Source organism: Bufo gargarizans, chromosome 6, assembly GCF_014858855.1.
Source record: "Bufo gargarizans isolate SCDJY-AF-19 chromosome 6, ASM1485885v1, whole genome shotgun sequence".
Classification (NCBI taxonomy): Eukaryota; Metazoa; Chordata; class Amphibia; order Anura; family Bufonidae; genus Bufo; species Bufo gargarizans.
Window position 1 is genome coordinate 155,860,582 of NC_058085.1, and position 20,841 is coordinate 155,881,422.

General features: G+C 46.4%; 1 protein-coding gene across 1 annotated transcript in view; it reads right to left on the reverse strand.

The window, feature by feature from the left end:
- Positions 1-19,826, reverse strand: part of NFKB2 (nuclear factor kappa B subunit 2) — a 62,066-nt gene extending 42,240 nt beyond the window's left edge. Inside the window, exons 1-3 of the mRNA XM_044297457.1 lie at positions 19,486-19,826; positions 1,944-2,025; positions 506-546 (exon numbers count right to left, since the gene is read on the reverse strand). Coding sequence (XP_044153392.1) covers positions 506-546; positions 1,944-2,025; positions 19,486-19,527 — 165 coding nt within the window. The 5' untranslated portion in view covers positions 19,528-19,826. The remainder of the gene's footprint in view (positions 1-505; positions 547-1,943; positions 2,026-19,485) is intronic.
- Positions 19,827-20,841: the final 1,015 nt, after the last annotated feature.

Genomic DNA, 20,841 nt, shown 5'->3' on the forward strand with positions numbered 1-20,841 from the left:
CAGCCGCTATACGGAGCCCTCTACAGCTGATCATGGGGGTGCCAGAGGATAGGTCATCAATAGGTAAAATCAGAAATACCTCTTTAACCTCCGCTTGTTGATTTGAGTTTTTAAAAAATAAATAAAAATCTCTGTACATTACATGTCTGAACACAAGGGGATGTCTCTATAGCACATTTTAAATTCAAATGTCTGATCTAATGCACTAAAAGTAGGTACATTGGTGCTTAAAACTTTGTGACCCATACAGTATTTTCTAAATTTCTGCATAAATTTGACATAAAACAACGTCAGATTTTCACACATGTCGCTAAACGTTGCCAAAGATAACAAAATTAAACAAATAAAAAAATATTTGACTTGGTGATTCATTTGAGGAAAATGATCCAATTTTATGTCTCAGTGCTAAAAGTATGTGAAGTATTTGGCGGGACCCCTTGTGCAGCAGTAACTGTAGCTAAACGTCGCTGGTAATTCCTTTGCCTTAGGAACATAATGTGCTTACCTGTTTGGGTTGTTCAATGATTGCCAAATAAGGACCATTTTCTGGAATGAGACAAAAAGTACATTGAGTGACACCATTCCCAGTCTATGGCGCTGAGGGACACTGCCGAGCACAGCGTTATGGCACCAGACTGGATCAGGAGACTAACAGACTAATGCATTCTAAATGTTGGCAGGGAATACTACTTGGAAGTGGATGGTTTACAAGCACCTCTTCAAAATAGGACTACAATACACAGAATCCTGCACTTCAAAGGCTGCTTTAGGCTGAGTTCACACGGGCGAGATTTCCGCGCGGGTGCAATGCAGTAGGTGAACGCATTGCACCTGCACTGAATCCTGACCCATTCATTTCAATGGGGCTGTGCACATGAGCATTTTTTTTCATGCATCACTTCTGCAATGCTTTAAAATCGCAGCATGTTCTATATTCTGCGTTTTTCACGCAGCCCTGGCTCCATAGAAGTGAATGGGGCTGCGTTAATAACGCATTGCATCTGCAAGCAAGTGCGGATGCAATGCGTTTTTCACTGATGGTTGCTAGGAGATGTTGTTTGTAAACATTCAGTTTTTTATCACGCGCGTGAAAAATGCATCAAAACGCATTGCATCCGCGCGGAAAAAACTGAACAACTAAACGCAATTGCAGCCAAAACTGACTGAACTTGCTTGCAAAATGGTGCGAGTTTAACTGAACGCACCCTGAACGCATCCGGACCAAATCTGTCACGCTCGTGTGAACTCAGCCTTACTCCGGCAGAGATGTGTGTCATTTTATGTGTCTTTTTATGACAGCAGTTCATGGGGAACCATCCAGTCATCACAGATGCGGAAAGCACATGGATTATCCGGGTTCTTTCTGCATCCATAGGTCCGTTCCGCAAAATATACAACAATGGCCTATTCTTGGCCACAAGATGCATCTAATCTATGATGAGGTGCATGCCTGGTCATAAATTAGGTGCATCCTCCAGCAGCCAGACTGAAATCTCATAGCTGCCGTAGATTTCTGCCTTCATTTGCGTCAGAAAACTGGTGCAAATGATGGTAAATGTGCTGGGCCCACCCTCTTTTCAGCAAGTGTGGCGCAGTATTCTGATATCACTTACAATGCCACAGCATGCTCCATTGGAGGTATATGGCGGTACAGTAAGTCCAATGAAATCTATAGGTGCTATAATGTGTAGACTGCAGACTACAATTCCTGTTATTATGGATATTCAATAAAGCACAGGATTTTAAGAGGCATTATAGTTTCTTCTCATGGAATTGATGTTGCCGTAGGCTTATGATTTTCAGTGCCTCGGCTGCAGAATACAAGCTAATATAGTGGAGCATAGCTTTTGTACTGTGATACGGGTGCTATGTAGAGATGTGCATCAAGCCCAAACAGGACATCAATAAGTGACATCTACAGGCGAGGAGATTTCATAACTTACGAATATCCGAATCAGGATCAGGGTTTTCCAGTAACTGTGAATAACCAAATCCATTTTCATCAAGATCCCCATTGTGAATAAGCTGTTGGGAGAGATATAAAAGAGTATACATTAGATTGGATCGTGAAGAGCAGCTCTGGTACATGTCTGATTACTGTGGCACAGCATGGGTTTGCATGTCCATTCAGCCTGAATTCTTTAAAGTGGACCGCGCCTGGTGTCTGCAGCTTCCGCACGGTGGCTCAGTGGTTAGCACTGGTGCCACCAATGCTAACCAAGGACAACAATGCTAAGGTTCAAATCCAACCAAGGACAACATTTGTATGTTCTCCCCGTATTTGCGTGGATTTCCTCCCAAACTCCAAAGGCATACTGATAGGGAACGCCCCACTGGGGACAGCAAGTGAGGAAAATGTCTGTAAAGTGGTGTAGAATATACACCATATCAGTGTATAAAATTATTATAATAATAATAGCTTTTGTGTAGTGACAAAAACAGTTGGTCAGCAAGATCTGGAAAGTAAAGCAGAAGAAGACTGCTCATACCTCCATACAAATACATAAGGCTAACATTGTAAACCTGCTCTAACAGGTGCTCTAGGATAATGTTACAGGATGCAGCTAGAGGATTGATTATGGCTGACTGCTTACTCTTGCTGAATTAAGGGAATCACCAGTTAGAAGAAAAGAAAAAGAAAAAACGGAGCGCTCATGAACCACAGAGATGCGAGACTGCTGGGTGCTCTTCTTCCTCAAAACATTTGTAAGAAGTTCATGAGTGAGTCAGGTTCTCATAAGACGAGCCATGGGATTTCCAGGGTCTGTCCAGTAAGGCGATCTCATCACTGACACAACGGGATCATTACAGATCTACCTGCTGGAGATAATGCCGGGAACTGCCAGATCCCCACTGACTATAGTGTGATCTGGCCTCTTTATGGCATAATACTGCTGCATGATGCGGTTTGATGTCAGAACGCCTGATCTCCTAATGCTAGTGTAACCCTAGCGTAACTGAAGAGGGGTGTCCTTCAGGAGTCGCTGGTGCTGTCCAGGTGAGACTGCTCTGTACAGGTAACTTTTCAGCAGCTATTGTCATTATCACCACAGGCAGAATTGCAATGAAAGCATCACCTCTATGTAGATAACACATGATATCAGCTCCCTCCTGACCTCTGCACAGGTCACAGAGCATGCCTAGAAAGCGCTCCCTCTCCAATGAGGTCCCCTCCTGACCATTGTGTCTATGACCCATGTACCTGCTCTGAAAATACATATTTTTGGCCCCAGTTTGAAAACTGGAAGATGATTTCAATTTTTTTAAATATAGTGACATGATTTATTTATTTTTAAACACTCACCAAAAATTCTAGAAAATAACATATAGCAAGTACAAATGAAGCAAAGGGTTTTTGTGTGCTTAACCTATATTCACTGTAGTAAAAACCATGTGCGGTTATTGCCACACGCTATGCCTGGGCAGCTCGGTCCGGCTACACAGCGACACTGTTCGAGGGCAGGTTCGCAGAGTAGCGGTAATCCCATAGAAATAAATAGGATTTGTCCGCCAGTTGCAAGAAATCCAACACTGCTGGATTTTTTGCGAATGGCAATCCAATTCATTTCTATAGGATCACCGCTACTCTGCGAACCTGGCTGCGTCGTGTAGCTGTATTCTTAAAGTGGTTACAAAACCACTATAACAGTGGTGGCGAACCTATGGCACGGTGCCAGAGGCAGCTCTCTGTGGGCGCCAGTGCCCTGGAAAAAGTCGATGGTGTACCGATATGCAGATTTACTTTTCCTGCCATTCATCAGTGCAGGGCGCGCTATGGACAGCACAGGCAGTACACTGACTGTAGGCAGACCATTATAGCTAAATGATAAAGTACATGGAATATATACTAGATTGGTATTCAGGTTAAATTGCCGTGTTGGTACTGTGCGATAAGTGGGTTTTGTGTCATGAGAGAACCTCATATAGGTGATACTTACACCGCTCTCCTGCACCCGAGTCGCTCCTGATCCACGCACATCTGCATCTCCCTGTCGCACAAAACACCCAGTGATGAGGGAGCAGCAAATAGCAGGCCATGATGGGGATGAGACTCCCTAGGGTCACCCGTGATGCTAGTGAGGCTCGCCCCCATCGCAGCCTGCTATGGGCTGCCCAAAACCAGTTTATGGTTCATTCATCAGGTGATCTGCTGCACATTTACATGGGCCAATTATTGGGAAAGAGCGTCTGTTATAACATCCATTAGGGATAATCAGCCAGATAAGGGCCACATGTAAACCCGGCATCAGGCTCATTTATACTGTCCCTATATACCGTAAATCAGCTTCTCCCTCTTCATTCTCAATCTGAACTAGAGCCTTTCTCAAGTTATATGTAATCAGGGCCATAAATATTGGAAGCAGTAATAAAAATAGTTGTAGAGCAGCACAAAAATGGACCTTATGGCCTGTATGGAATGCACCAGCCGTAGAGGGACAGCCAATCCAACGCCGTCCCATGGACATAGACGGTTCAAAGAAGGTAGCACAGCAGCATATCCAGTGTGACTTTTATTGGGGACCAGAGTGCACACACAAATACGACGTTTCAGCTAAGAGTATTTGAGAAAGGCTACTGCGTAGCTGAAACGTCGTATTTGTGTGTGCACTCTGGTCCCCAATAAAAGTCACACTGGATATGCTGCTGTGCTACCTTCTTTGAACCAGCCTGTCGGATCCGTCCTGACGCTAGTGTGAAAGTACCCTAAGGCAGGATCCATCATTCACAACAGGTGATTGTCAAAGCTTATCTATTCCTTCCTTGTACATTGACCTCTGCACAGGTCACAGAGCATGCCCAGAAGACTCTCTCATAGAGGTCAATGAGGTCCCCTCCAGACCATTGTGTCTATGGACCATGGGGTTGGCGTAAAGCAAATTTTTTAATGCTGTGTAAACACTATTAAGAACAGCGCCAGCAAGATGGACGCTCCCATAATCATGTTCAGGAAATAGAGTAAAAAATCTGTAGTGAGAAAATAAAAACAGATTAGGAAAAAATAAAGCTGTTTTGCTGCTATCTGGACTTCACTGGCAGAAAACATTTTTGGTGGAACATTTCCTTTAAAGAGTAACTAAACTTTTGATTTAAGTTTTTAGCGAAATGTCCCTAGTGCCCTAATAACACTTTATTTTGTAATATACTTTATTAAGGCATTTTGAATTTTTTATAGACTTTTCCTCCCCTAAAGCGAACCTTTCCCTGTGCGCTTAAAATCCTCTTTTCTGCCCACTGCTGACTTCTCAGTGGTGTACGGAATATAGAGTTTCTAGTTTCTCAATGGGGCCGCAGCGCAGGGAGTACGGACAGGAGCACACTTTGCTGCTCCTGCCCGTGGCCCCCCCGGATGTTTACTAAATGCTGGCATAGCACATGGGTACCCTGTAACCATGTGCTTTGCCAGGATTAGCTGAGCGGAGCGGGCTACAGCCTGTGCCTGATTTGCTAAGCTTTGCTAAGTCCTGCATGTTAGCTTTTATCTTAGCGAAGCTAATCTTGGCATAGCAGATGATTACAGGGTACCCATGTGCTATGCCAACATTTAGTAAACTTCGGGGGGGGGGGGGGAACGGAGTACTCCGTACACCGCTCAGCGGTGGGCAGAAAAGTGAATTTTAAGCGCACAGGGAAAGGGATGCTTTAGGGAGGGAAAAGTCCATTAAAAATGCTTTAATAAAGTATATTACCAACATAGCGGCCGGCGATACATCCATGTCAACCACGTAAAAAGTCAACCATCGCTTTATAAGGCGCACTGCCATTTTCCCCCCACTTTTGGGGGGGAAAAAGTTTATCTTATAAAGCGAAAAATATGGTAATATAATTGCAGCATTTTTGGGTCGGCCATTTGGCGATTGCGATATGGCGATTAATTGCGATTGCTTTGGCAATATATTGTGCAGGCCTAATTTGCAGTATGTTTTGGGTCACTGTCCATCTGTACTGTGAAGTGTCATCCAATCAACCTTGCTGCGGTTGAATCTGAGCAGAAAGCATATCCCTGTACACTTCCAGCCCTACTTGCTGGTAGCAAGGTAATTTGCATATTTTAAAAGCATGTTTTTAACAAAATCTACAGGACCAAAATGATTAATTAGATCATGTAGCCATAAATCGCAGTGTAGGGATTATAAGTAAGCAAAAAAAAAAACATTCATTTTCAATGGGTCCTGAAAAAAATCGGACAGCTCAATGTCTGATTTTTTTTCAGGAACCATTGAAAATGAATGGGTACAGAACTGGTCCAGATCTGTTCCGCAAAAAATTGAACAGATCAGGAAAGAAACAACGGACGTGTGAATGCGGTCCTATTCACTTCTATGGGGCCCTTTTCTTCCATTGCACGGCTCAAAAAAAAAAAAAATGAAACATATCCTATACTTGTCAGTTAAAATCAGGACATGGCCCTATTGAAGTCTATGGATCAGCAAAAAAACGGAATGCAATCCATTTTTTGCGGACATGCTGAACTGTCCGCAAAAAAACGGATCCGCATTTTTGCGGACAGCATACGACCCTGAGGCTGCGCTCATATATCCATTTCAGAGATCTGGCTGCTTGATCCGGCACAAATGCCGGCTGGCCACAAAAATGCTGCATACAACAGTTTTTGTCCAGCCAAAACCCGGCATTTATGCCGGAAATCGGCCAGATCACTTGCAGGGTGGTCGTAACCATGGAAACGAGCAGGGTATACTCTGATGGGAAAATAAATCCAGCCAGGGAAGGAAGCGATATGGACAATCACAGTACAGTAGGAAGTGGCTTGTATTCATTTTCTCTACATGATAAATGCGGTTTGCTGAAGTGACACATCCCCTTTAACCATCAGTTGTGCTCATTTTGCATCAGTTCCCCCAGGTTTCAGTTATTTTTGTCCTTCCTGTTGTACTTTTTCTCCAGTCAAAAATAACTAAAACCTGACGAAACTGATGCAAACTGAGAACTGGTGCTAAGATAAAATGGATCTTTTTCATTTTCATTTTTCTCACAGAATAATCGCTAACCATACATGAAGCGACGCTGGCAGCGGGATCTGCATGTGGCTCAGGTCTAAATGCCACAGGTGTCAGACACCAATTACAGGTGCGGCTGGGCAATTAGTGCTGCGCTGTCTAAATAGACATAGACAAGATGAATGAAAATAGCCGATAATGGTAGAAATGAGGAGGAATCAAAACACAAAGGGTGGTTATGCCAGCTTTTGGCATAATGCCTGGGCTACACTGCGGCATTTTGTAGCGCAACTAATTTAAAAGGGGTTATCCAACCCCTTTTATAGGGGATGGACTTTAACTAAACCCTTTAACTATTGAACTACAGCTGCAGTCTAGGGATCGACTGATTATCGGTTTTACCGATATTATCGGCCAATATTCCGGATTTTGAACGTTATCGGCATCTAGTTTGTCGATATTCCGATAACGTATCGGGAACACAGATTGCACTGCTGACAGCGCTCTCCGTGCTTCCTCAGCAGCACAGGGGAGAAGGAAGCAGTGTCTCCCTCCCCCCTGTGCCACTGCCACCAATAAGAGGAGGGAGGACAAGAGGAGGGGCTGTGAACACTGCAACTGAGGGGTTAACTACCGCAGATCGCAGCTACTTGCCATAGAGGTCGGGAGCCGGGTATGTGATTCTGCAGCCAGCTCCCGCCTCCTATATATGATTTAATGACAGAGTTATCTTCATTGGTGGCGCAGTGTGCCTCCCCCCCCAGTATTATTCATTGGTGGCAGTGGCCATAGGGTCCCCTCTCCCCTCCTCCTCAGTGGAAGTTTCGATCGGAGCCCCAGCAGTGTAAGCCTGGGGCTCCGATCGGTTACCATGGTAGCCAGGACGCTATTGAAGCCCTGGCTGCCATGGTAACATCTCTAATGCTGTGTGCACAAAGCACAGAGCAGCAGGGACAGTGTGAAGTCCTATTCACCCTGATAGAGATCTATCAGGGTGAATAGGACAAGGGTTCTAGTCCCTAAAAAAAAACAAAAAAAAAAAACACGTTAACAATAAACATATTCATTTTCAGTAGATATGTATAGGAATTTTTTATTTATTTTTTTTAATGAAAATTGACAGAATATCGGTATAAATTATCGGCTATCGGCCTGAAAGTTTACAGATTATCGGTATCCGCCCTAAAAAATCTAAAAATCTATATCGGTCGATCCCTACTACAGTCCACTGCGTTCAATTGAATGAAATATTTTGGACTGCAGCTATAGTTTATTAGTTAAAAATCAATCAGTCGAGCTACAAAAATTTGCAGTGTAACCCTTGCCTAAGAAAAGTCTCAATACCCCATTTTATGAATTTTTTTATATTAAATATTTAGTTGCATGGGCACCTTTTGGCCGTGCTTTCCACTTGGTAGTGATGAGGGAGTGAGGGGGGCCAGACAGGGCACTGGGACCGACTCATTTACTATCTTTTATGCCTTGAAACAGAAGTCAAAGCGGAGTAAAAACTAATCGAGTCAGGTGCCGGCGCTGCTTTTACTTTTTCTTGATTAGGGTCCATTCACACATCCGTAGAATGGGTCCGCATCCGTTCCGCAAATTGCGGAACGGGTGCGACCCATTCATTCTCAATGGGGCAGGAATGGATGCGGAGAGCACACAGTGTGCTATACGCATTTCTGGAGCGCGGCCCCGATCTTCCAGCCGCAGCTCCGGAAAAATAAGAGCATGTCCTATTCTTAAAGAAAAAACAGATTGCTATGGCAAAATACAGATACAAACGCAAAAACACAAATGCAATCGCACTCTGCAACCAGCACTCTGCCCTGCCTTTATGCTGGATGTTGAATGAGGCATTGGTGTACATTTTTGCCAAAGCATAATAAGCCACTCACCACGTCAAGGTCGCCTTAATGAGTGGTCCCTAACACTAGTTCCTACCTGTTATGGGCCATGACAGCCACACAAAGTCCAGGGAGTATAGGTACAGCATGCACGCCAAGCACACTCTGCTTTTTTTTTTTTTGTAAATTCTTTATTTAAGTTTTCATTTTCATTTTCATTTCCAAGTACCAAGGATCAGTGCAGTCATAAAACAGAGAATGAACTGATATCGCAGAGTAGAATGAAATTGTAACAAATGACAACTGTTAAGCGAAGAGGCCGAGTACCCAATGGGTTACTACACCGGCATATGTGGAACAATATGAGCAATCTAGGTCACAGACAGACAAATGATGGAAATGAGAAAAAAGTAAAGAAAAAGAACAAAGGGGGGAAAAGATGAAGTAATTAAAGAAAGGGAAAAAAGGGGGGGGGGGAAGAGGGAGCGGAAAGGCAACAACAGACCTCACTCTCACGGCTGTGCTAGAAGCGTCCTGCATTCTGCTGAATCATAGAACTCCATCCAATGGCTCCAAGTTTTAGTAAACCTCTTCTCAGTGCACCTTAATGTAGAGGTGAGATCTTCCATTCTCATGGTCTCCTGGATTTTGTTGATCCACATGGAAACAGAGGGAACAGTTGGTTGCCTCCAGAGAGACGGAATACAAGCTCTTGCAGCGTTCACCAGATGTCTAACCACAGACCTTTTGTAGGAGGAGAGAGGAATCTCGCACTGATGGAGTAGGAAGAACCCCGGTGTTTTAGGGAGAGTATATGTGGTGAATTTAGATGTAATTGACCAGACCGAGTCCCAAAAACCGGAGAGACAAGGACAGCTCCAGAATGTGTGTAGGATAGTGCCTCTCTCCGAGCCACAACACCAACATAAAGGCGAGGTATGCGGAAAAATGGAGTGAAGTCTAGTAGGGACCCTATACCAACGGGACATCAGTTTGAAACCAGCCTCCTGAACATTGCTGGCAATAGATGTTTTGTGAACGCATGTGTACAGCCTTAGTCTCTGTTCCGATGAAAGTGTGGAATCTATATCCGCTTCCCATTGGGAGATAAAGTTAGGAGGGGGTTGATTGGCCGGAGTGAGTAGTAGGTAGTACATTCGAGAAAGGGTGCGGCGCGACACACCTGATTGGTCACATAGAAACTCAAAGTCAGTTTTTTCACGGACATAGGACTCTGCCGGAAGGAGAGTAGCCATGAAGTGTTTAAGTTGACGAGACTGCCAGGGGTTAATGGTAGGGATACCCGACATCTCCGAGACTTGTTGGGGGGAAAGCCACAAATTCGAGGCGATCAAATGATGGGCCCTGAATTTGTTGCAGTTTACCAAAGTTCGAAAGGGACCTTGTTCCAACCCCGGGGGGAATTGTGGATTACCCAAAAGAGGGAACATAGGAGAGGGGAAAGGAGAGATATTGGGGTGATTCTGAATGGAGGAGAAGACCTTCAGTGAGGGACCTATGGTTGGGTGTAAACGAGCATCAAGCGGTATGTAGGTGTCTAACCATGGAGTAGCAGGCAGAGGAGTGGACAGAAAAGATTGTTCGACCGAGATCCATTGTTTATAGGCTTTGTGTCGACACCAGTCTACAATTCTGAGGAGGTGAGATGCTCTGTGGTATGAAATAAAGTCAGGTAGCCCTAGTCCACCTTCCAGTTTAGGCCGAAAAAGTATCGACCTAGCAATCCTGGACGGTTTGCCGGCCCAAATAAATTGAGACAATATCTTCAAGAGATTGTGAAAAAAGAGTCTAGGAATATGGACCGGAAGGGCTTGAAAGAAGTAGAGGATTTTTGGTAATATGTTCATTTTAAAGATAGAAATCCTACCAAACCATGAAAACGTGCCTTTATGCCACCTATCTAGGTCAGACTTTATGGCCTGGAGAAGAGGCGGGTAGTTAACCTGGTAAAGGTCAGAGAGTGTGGGGGTCAAGAATATTCCAAGGTACTTTAGAGACGAGCGTGCCCATCTAAAGGGGAAGTTCTCGGCAATCGACGTGACCGTGGCAGACGGGAGATTAATGTTTAAGGCTTCAGATTTCTGATAATTAATCTTAAAGTTCGAAAGGTGGGCGTATATTTTGAGCTCCCTCATCAGGTTTGGGATGGTAACCCTCGGGTTGGTGAGGAAAAATAGAAGATCATCAGCGTAGGCTGCGACTTTATGTGAGGTCCCAAGTATCTGTAAACCAGCAATATCGGGGTTCCCCCTAATGTGACATAGAAGCGGTTCTAGGCATAGAACAAATATTAGAGGGGAAAGGGGGCAACCCTGTCTCGTTCCATTGCGGATGGACAGGGGCGAGGAAAATTGGCCATTCACTTTGACAACTGCCGTGGGGTTGGAGTAAAGATTAATAATTCTGGACATCATCTTCTCACCTAGTCCAATATGACGAAGGGTTGCAAACATGAATTTCCAATTAACCCTGTCAAAAGCCTTTTCGGCATCAGTTGACAGGAGTAATGACGGGGTCTTAGAAGTAACAGCCTGGTAAATCATGTTTATTGCTCTCGTCGTATTGTCCCGGGCCTCCCTCAAGGGTAAAAACCCAGTTTGGTCTAGATGGATTAATTTTTGGAGATGAGGCAGGAGGCGTGAAGCAAGTATTTTCGAGAACAGTTTGAGGTCCACATTAATGAGAGAGATGGGACGGTAGCTGTGGCATTGTGTCGGATCCTTCCCTTCCTTGGGGACGACTGTAATGTGTGCTCTAAGGGTATCATTAGGGAGAGAACGGGTCGTATCAAATGAGTTAAAGGCAGCTAAAAAATGAGTGGATAAAACGTCCCCAAATTGTTTATAGTAGGGTAGCGTGAGTCCATCTGGACCAGGAGCCTTCCCCGCTTGGGAATCTTTAATAGCAGCCTGTAACTCAGTCAATGATATGGGGGACTCTAGTGTCGAAATGGCCTCCGGGGGGAGAGAAGCAAGGCCCGCGGACTCTAGGTAAGTCCTCAATGAGGGCATTGTTTCATGGACGGTAGACTGATGGGAGTCCTCCAAGTTATACAATGTGTGATAGTAAGATCTAAATGCTTCAGTTATTTCCCGCGGAAGGGAGACCTTAGAGCCAGATGAAGTAGACACATGTGGAACGTAAGAGCAAAGCCTTGTTTTCCGCAGAGCCCGGGCCAGGGTTCTACCCGGTTTATTCCCATGTTCGTAATAGTGTCTACGGCATTTGACCAAGGTCGCTTTTGCTCTTGTGAGGCAAAGAGAACGAACCTGGTCTCGGAGTTGTGTGAGCTCGGCACCCAACTGCAAGTCCAGGGTCTGCTTGTGCTGCTGCTCTAATACGTGGATGCGTGAAAGGAGGGAAGTTATTTTTGCTGCTCTTTCCTTTTTTAACTGGGAACCTAGTTTTATAAAGGAGCCTCGAATAAAGCATTTGTGGGCCTCCCAAATAGTAAGGGGATCACTCTCTGGAACCACGTTAGTCTCGAAATACTCAGCCAGGTCCTTCCTTATTTCAGAAGAGACCTGTAAGTCTTGTAGAAGCGAGTCATTTAATTGCCAATGCCAGGCCCTGGCTTGGTGGGACGAAAAAGAGAGCGATATGGAGATCAGAGCATGATCCGAAAAGGTTATTGGGTCGATCTCCGCCCTAGTGAGGAGGTCTAGCCTAGCGTGGTTCAGAAGGAAATAATCCAACCTGGAGTAGGAATTGTGAGGGTGAGAAAAAAATGTATAGTCTCGAGATGTCGGGTACAAAATGCGCCATGGGTCTGTAAGTTGCTGTGAGAAGAGGAGCTCTTTAAGCTTGGAAGTGGTGGAGTGGGGATAAGAAACTTGACCCTTGGAGGAGTCCAGGCGAGGATCCAATACGATGTTAAGGTCACCTCCGAGAATCAAGAGGCCCTCGGTGAAATCCTCCAAGGCTCTAAGGGTCTTGGTCAGGAAACTAACCTGGCCTGTGTTAGGGGCATAAACGGACGCCAATGTAACTAAAGTACCGGCTAACCTTCCCTTTACAAACAGGTACCTACCAGCTCCATCAGTGCGAGAATCAATCAGGTCCCAGGAGATTGCGTTGGAGACAAGGATTGAGACTCCTTTCGTCTTAGAGTCAGGGTCCGAACTGTGGTAAACATGAGGGAAGCGTCTATCGAAGAGTCTTGGAGTAGAAGAGGAGCGGAAATGAGTTTCCTGGATAAACGCCACATGAGCTCTTTTTCTCCAAAGGAGACGCAGGAGAGAAGATCTCTTTTCCGGCAGGTTCAAACCCTGTACATTAAGGGAGACTAATAAAATATCAGACATATTGAATAACAAGTCCTACAGAGCACAATGAACACAATATTTTCGTGAGAGAGAAGTGAGCTGTCAAGGGAAAGGGAGGGAAAAGGGACTAGGGAAGGAAAAGATAAAAAGGAAAGAGAAGTGGAGAAAAAATGGACGGGTTCTTGCTATAAGCAGTAGCACCTGCTATAACAATAGTAACTGTGAGAGGCCTATCCAAACAGTACTAAGGAAAGGACCCACAGTGCCCTAGTTGGGGAAGTAGAACGGATGGCGCTTGGGGAAAAGATGAAACCTAATCATAAGGAGAACACCTAGTGACCTAAACATGAGGCGGAACATGTTGCACCTGGGAGACCCCTTCCTAAAATGTAGAGTGGCATGGACAGGGAAAAGGGGAGAGGACAGATGCAAAATATTACTCCTAAAAGACAGGTAAGAGGAAGGGAGCACAGGGGGGTAACATAGAGGCAAAACAAAAACCCAAGTCGCAAGACTGTAAACAACATCTGGAGATGAAGGGACGCGGAGTGGAAGTCATCATAGTCCCTGACAGGAGTCCAGGTGGGAAAGATTGGTGGAACGGCTCAGGAACAGAGACATGAAGAACTGCCGAGCGAAGACCCGCTCAACAATGCAGGCAGAAAGTCTCAGTAGTAGGGATCAAAATGGAGGATCAGCGGGGAGACGGTGGAAGGCGCCGTGGAGGCTGGTAGCGGGGCCTGGAAAGGTGACCGCGGAATGAGCCGGAACGGCCAGGAGATATGCGCCTCGAGAGAGGAGATGCTGATCGTCTTGGGAAATCCAGACCTTGAGGCAAATCCTGTAAAAAGGAGGGTAATGTCCAATCTGGAACCGTGAATGGACGGATGTCAAGGAATCTGAATAAATCCTGAAGGTCAGCCGGAGAGCGGACTTGCATAGATTGACCGTCGGGATATCTGACAATGATGTGAAATGGGTGACCCCAACGGTATGATGCTCCTGCTTCTTTGATTGCTTCTAGCAGAGGTCTCACCATTCTCCGCATAGATAGGGTTAGGCGAGAAACATCAGGCAATACAGTAATCGGAATGTCTTTATAGAAAAGGTCCTTCTTTTCCCAGGCTTTGCGCAGGATACGCTCCTTTACAACGTAAAAGTGTACCCGGCAGATGACATCACGTGGCCTATCCACGTCACGATTTCTGGGTCCGGCGGTTCTGTGAACCCTGTCAAGCTCGATTTGAGTTTGAGGAGGATCGTCCAGGATTGAATTGAAAATGTCGACCACGACAGAGTGTAGCTGATCGTTGGGGACCGATTCCGGGATGTTGCGGATCTTAAGGTTGTTTCGACGGCCCCTATTCTCCACGTCGTCAAGGTGTAACGAAAAGTCCTGCAATTGAGAGGTATGTGCAGACATGGCCGCAGAGTGAGAATGAACCACAGCGGCTGTAGCTGCATGTTCGTGTTCTAGCGAGGACAGACGGTCGTCCAATTGTTGAACCTCCGTGCGGACTGCCTGCAGGGACTGGGCTTGCTTGGCCTCAATGCGAGACACTTGAACCTCCAGATCGGATTTCGTGGGTAACGCCCGCACCATCTCCCAAAGTTCTGCCAGCGTGCGGTCAATGGAGGAAGGGGGTGGGGGGAACCCCTGAGACTCCTCTGGATGCTGTGTCAGCGAGGAGAAGATAGCAGGTATATCTTGACTGGGAGATTGAGTAGCAGGGGCAGGTAACATGTGGCCTTGAGTGAGGTTAGGATTCCTCAGAGATGGCGGCAACCCCCCAGTGGGATCCCTGGAGGGGCTAGCGATAGGAGTGCTGGCGTGTGCACTGTACCGCTCCTGGGCTTGTGTAGACCCATTTGTTGCCTTGTCCGCCTGGTGAGGGGAAGGGGCACGGGCATGCAGGCTCCCGTCGGTAGCAGGCCCTGATCTAGCCTGAGTGGCGGTACCTGGAGGATCCGGCTGATGCAGAGCAGCGTGGCGCAGAGAAGGATCCGGTCGGGTGTCACGCTGGGAGGCCGGAGCTGAGTGAGTATGGATCTGTTCACTCAAGCGGTGTCCTCGTGGGGGAGGGAGCTCCGATGCTTGTGCTGGTGAAAACGGCTGTGCCGCTGGCCGCAGCGAGGAAGAAGCGGCCGCCATTACAGGAGACTCCCAGCCTCCTTGCTGGGTAGATCTGAGGAAACGGCCGATGGATTGTTCAGGGGGGACCGCAGGTTGACTCCTCGATCTTCTCCCCTTAGTCATGGCCAGAAAAGACAGCTAGGAAGGTGTTCCGTGCAAGTTCTCCTGAGGCAGGTCACAGAGCTCTCCCTACATGCGTCCTCACGCCGCCATGCCGAAGCCACGCCCCCCACACTCTGCTTTTAACCCTGTCCGGTGCCATTACAGCTTTCATCGGATCCAGGGATACAAGTACCAACATGCATGCTGAGCCCACTATATACTTCTCCTGGAGCCAAATGGCTACTGGTAGGTGCTATATAAGCAGACTCAGTTTTAGGCCTCATGCACACGACAGTATTTTTTCACGGTCCGCAAAACGGAGTTCCGTTGTTCCGTGATCCGTTTCCGTTTTTGTTTCCGTGTGCCTTCCTTGATTTTTGGAGGATCACCAGACATGAAGGAAAGTGAAAAAAAGTCAAGTTTGCCCTGCAAATGATAGGAAAAAAACAGACACGGATCACAATCTTGTGTGCATCCGTGTTTTTTCACTGACCCATTGACTTGAATGGGTCCGCGAACCGTTGTCCGTGAAAAAAATAGGACAGGTCATATTTTTTTGACGGACTGAAAACACGGATCACGGACGCGGATGAAAAACGGTGCATTATCAGAGTTTTCAACGGACCCATTGAACACGGAAAACGGAACAACGGACACAGAACACAACAACGGTCGTGTGCATGAGGCCTTATACTGACTTTAAAACCAGCCTCCAGGGCAGACTAACTGGTCAGGTGTGCATGACTGCATGGAGATTGCCACACCTCCAATATATACTACAAAGAAAAAATGTGGGGGGTTCAGTCAGCACAACCCTATGCAGGTGCAGATTGCTATGGCGAAATACAGATACAAACGCAAAAACACAAATGCAATTGCACTCTGCAACCAGCGGACAAGAATAGGCAGTTCTATGGGGGTGCCGGCCAGGTGTATTGCGGATCCGCAATACACTACGGACGTGTGAATGGACCCTTAAAAGAGATTTCCTGTCCCAATTCTGATGAGATAGGCCACAGATTTTTGGTTTGCCCTGCTCTCAGACAGCATATGCAGCCCTCTCCACTTCAGTTTATGGGAGATATGGAAAGTCAGCACACTACTGATGGGCACATATTTCATCGACGGGAAAATCCCTTTAACCTTTATTCACACAATGCTGGAAAACCCCTTTAAAACAAGTATTACTTGTAAGTAGTAAAGTAATGATCAGTAAGAAGGTCCCTAAAGAAAAATGTATACCTTCTATGTATGGAGCAGGCAAGTACCAGCTTGTGAAGGGGATTCCACCCCCATTTTTTCAGTTTTCTTTTGTTCCCATGATGCTTCTCTTTCTTCCATCATGGCTGGTATCTGGATGCAAACATACTCAACAAAGTCGAAATCCATGGTGAATCCTCAGATTTTGCTGCAGGTTTCACCTTAAAGGGAATCTGTCACTAGCAATTTACCAATTTTTTTTTTTTCATGAATCCATGTTTAACAGAGTACCTGTTTTCCATCTGTGTTGTTCTTTTGATTGTGAGTCTTGTCATTTCTTCCAAAAATTGATTCTTCTGATATGTAAATGACGCTGTAAGGAGCCCAGAGGAGCGTTATTCTTTCTCCACGGTGCCCAGGAACGCCCCTCTGAAGTGCCGTGCCCGCCTAAGTTTGAAAACTAATAACGCCTCCAAGTTCATCTAAATCGCCTCCCAGAGGCGCGGCTAAGTGCTCAACAACCCCCCCCCCCCCCCCCCGCCGCGCTCTGCAGCAAACACCCCGATCCTCCTCTCGCCGGTATCCCAAATCCCGCGCAGGTGCAGTGCCATCAGTCATCTTATCATAGCGCAGGCAATCGCCGGCACTGTGCCTGCGCGGGATTTGGGATGCTGGCGAGAGGAGGATCGGGGTGTTTGCTGCAGAGCGCGGCGGGGGGGGGGGGGGGGTTGTTGAGCACTTAGCCGCGCCTCTGGGAGGCGATTTAGATGAACTTGGAGGCGTTATTAGTTTTCAAACTTAGGCGGGCACGGCACTTCAGAGGGGCGTTCCTGGGCACCGTGGAGAAAGAATAACGACCCTCTAGGCTCCTTACAGCGTCATTTACATATCAGAAGAATTGGTAAATTGCTAGTGACAGATTCCCCTTAAAGGGACACTGACAGGCCCAATAACCATAATTAGCTGTACATATCCATGCACAGGTCTTCTAATGTGCACTAAAAACATATAAGTATCCCCCCTGTCCACATTTCAGCTTCTCTTGCGCCCAGCCAGCAGCGCCCCAACCGCCGTTTTGAAGCGCCGCCCAGCTCATCAATATTCACTTAGCAGGGCGGCTTCTGCTGTCCCCGACCTTCTGAGAACCGGCGCATGCCCAATAGAAAGCTATGGGCATCGGACTCACTTTCAGCTTCTGCGCATGCACCCGGCACCCATAGCTTTCTATTGGGCATGCGCCGGATCTCGGAAGGTCGGGGACTGCAGAAGCCGCCCAGCGAAGTGAATATTGATGATCTGGGCGGCGCTTCAAAACGGCAGTTGGGCTGATGCTGGCTGGGCACAAGTGGAGCTGAAACCCTGCCCCTTGGGCAGAAAGAAGAGCAATTACTTCAGGTTATAAAACATGAGTTTACTGTATTCCTAATGTGGACAGGGGTTAGACTTATATGTTTTTAATGCACATTAGAAGACCTGTGCATGGATATATATAGCTAATTATGGTTATTGGGCCTGTCAGTGTCCCTTTAAACATTGCAAAGTGTGAACTCTGTGGTGCAGCTTTTCCACTCGGGAATGAGCACACTGCAGAGCCCAAGACGAGCTCCCCTCGGCGGAGCCGAAAATGCCTATTTGGACAAGAATAGGCATTTCTAACATAAGGCAGGAGGTGAACGGCCAGTATCTGTGTTTTGCGGGAATGCAAAACGGATACAGTGGTGTGCATGAGGCCTTACACTGCAGATCCTATACTGCCTAAGGCAAATCCTCAGCATATGAACTTCGGGGGGTGTTTTTGGTTTGTGTTGCTGTGCCAAAGTTATGACGATTGTGCTTGGTTTTATTACATTTGGCGAAAGTGCAATGTGGTCAGGGAACGTACCAGGGTTGTAACTTTTTCAAAAGTCGCACATCATAAAGGAGACATGGGGGGTTAGCTTTATCAAACTGGTGTAAAGTATAACTGGCTTAGTTGCCCATAGCAACCAGATTCCACCTTTCACTTTCCAAAGGAGCTGTGAAAAATAAAAGGTGGAATCTGATTGGTTGCTATGGGTAACTAGACCAGTTCTACTTCACACCAGTTTGATAAATGACCCCATAATCTGTAATCCTTTTCACTCCACTTCAGAAAGTGGTGAGGTTCACCAAATGTCACAAGAACATGCTTGAATATGCTGCACGCAACCTCTTATTGGTTACGCCACAAAACAGGTGTAGCAGATATGATAAATGACGCCTTAAATTCCTTACCTGCCTGGCACAACCAAATATAAACTGTGCTTGAACATAAGGGGCCACTGATTGTGACACCTGCACCAGCGCTCCGGTGTATCGCCTTTAAATAGCCCCTTTTACGTAGACTATATAATTCCTGGTATTTATAATAATCCCAAAACTGCAGACAGGGCAAACACACAGGAACATGTACCGATTTGCTGCACTCCAACATGACAGGCTGTAAGCCAGCCATTTTTATCGCTTAAAAAGGGGCGGGCCAGAGTGTTACATGTCATTTCCTAAAGCGATATATCACACATCACAGCTGCTTCAGATATTGCCATAGCAAGCGCCACGTTCTGGAAATGCTGCGTGCCAAACTAAGGATATCCAGGAACCCTCCTTGGCACATGCAGCGTGCATAACCTGTAGACAATCACGCAATACCGTACAATCCATACCACCCATGGTATCATGAAAAGGCCACAGCCACCAATCAGGTTGAGGCTTTTATTTCTAAAGAGCTGCTTAGAAATGAGAGCTGGCATCTGATTGGTTGCTGGGGAAAATACACCAATTTCTTCTGCACCAGCTTAGACAGGTGTGCCCCATTGACAAGTGCCATAAACTAATATGGTGTCACTCCGCTCCACAGCTCTGCTGGGGAGGGTAGCCCACAGCAGCTGGGAGTTGTAGTCCCACAGATTGCTGACCCCTTACAAAGGAGAGAAGGCTCTTACCATATTCACAGACTCACACGGCTCCATTTTAAAGACGGACATGTGGTAATCCCTTTACTTCTGCCAGCCTACAGGCACAGAGACCTGTTCACAAAAGATGTCCCCAGTAAAATATTGAGGAGACTTCCAAGACTGGTCACCTACAGCCCGGAACGTCTTCAACTGCGCCTCTGCGAGCAGCCCGGGTGACAATGACGACCCTCAGTGACCAGACTGCGTTTCGGAAGAAAATTTTTAGGGGAAAAACAACTGCACAGGGAGAAAAGGGCAACAGTTCTGAGAAGGCAGTGTAAAAAGCAAATAATGGGAGGGGAGAAAGTCGGAGCCCAGGAAAGTCCCTAAAATACCAGCTCTAAAGTCAGAAGTGACGTGCGCGGTCACGTGACTACCCAGCAGAGCAGGAAGCGGAGGACTTGTCAGCTCTGTTCCCCCTCAGCTGGTCCTCGGTGCCTGGGAAAGCAGGGTGACTTCCACATGTACAGGTGCAATTCAAGGGGGTTTAGTGTAAAATTGACTAGGAATTAAGGTAAAAAAAAAAAAAAAAAAGCTTTTATTAACTGGCCCAGTGGTCCTCACTGCCTCCAAGACCAAGTACATGACTGCTGCAGCCAAACCGTGGCCTCAACAGTGCAGCACAAGATCCATTAGGTCAGTGGTCACATGGGTATACCAGCATGTAGGGACCACTGGAGGGGTGCTACATTTGAGGATGTGGATTTAACAGAGAAGTTGCTTTCTTTTCATTTTAATATATACTGTATTATGACAACTTTTTTACCTTCTCAGAAAACCACTTATTAGTAAAATGGTGCTAAAAAGGCAATAGGATGGAGTCCTACTCCACCATGTCTGCTTCTAGCAGCGAGTTTAGGATGATTGTTTTGATCTCCCTAAGGCCTCATGCACACGGCCGTTGTTTTGATCCGGGACCCATTGACTTCAATCGGGCCGCAAAAGATACAGACAGCACTCCATGTGCTGTCCGCATCCGTTGCTCCGATCCGTGGTCTGTAAAAAAAATATGTATCCTGTCCTATTCTTGTCCGTGCTTTGCGGACAAGAATAGGCAGTTATATTAAAGGCTGTCCGTGCCGTTCCGCAAATTGTAGAACGCACACGGACGCCATCTGTGTTTTGCAGATCTGCGATTTGTGGACCGCAAAACACACAACGGTCGTGTGCATGTAGCCTAATGCACAGGAAAAATTCTGAAAGTGATGTCACTATATAGGGGAAAATAAACGGATATCACACTGGTCACTAGTCACTCCCTGGACAGGAGGAATACCAGGCTCCTGATGAAATGCGTAGCTGATTGTCCTGTTTTTATTTTTAATAAAACATTTTAATACCAGC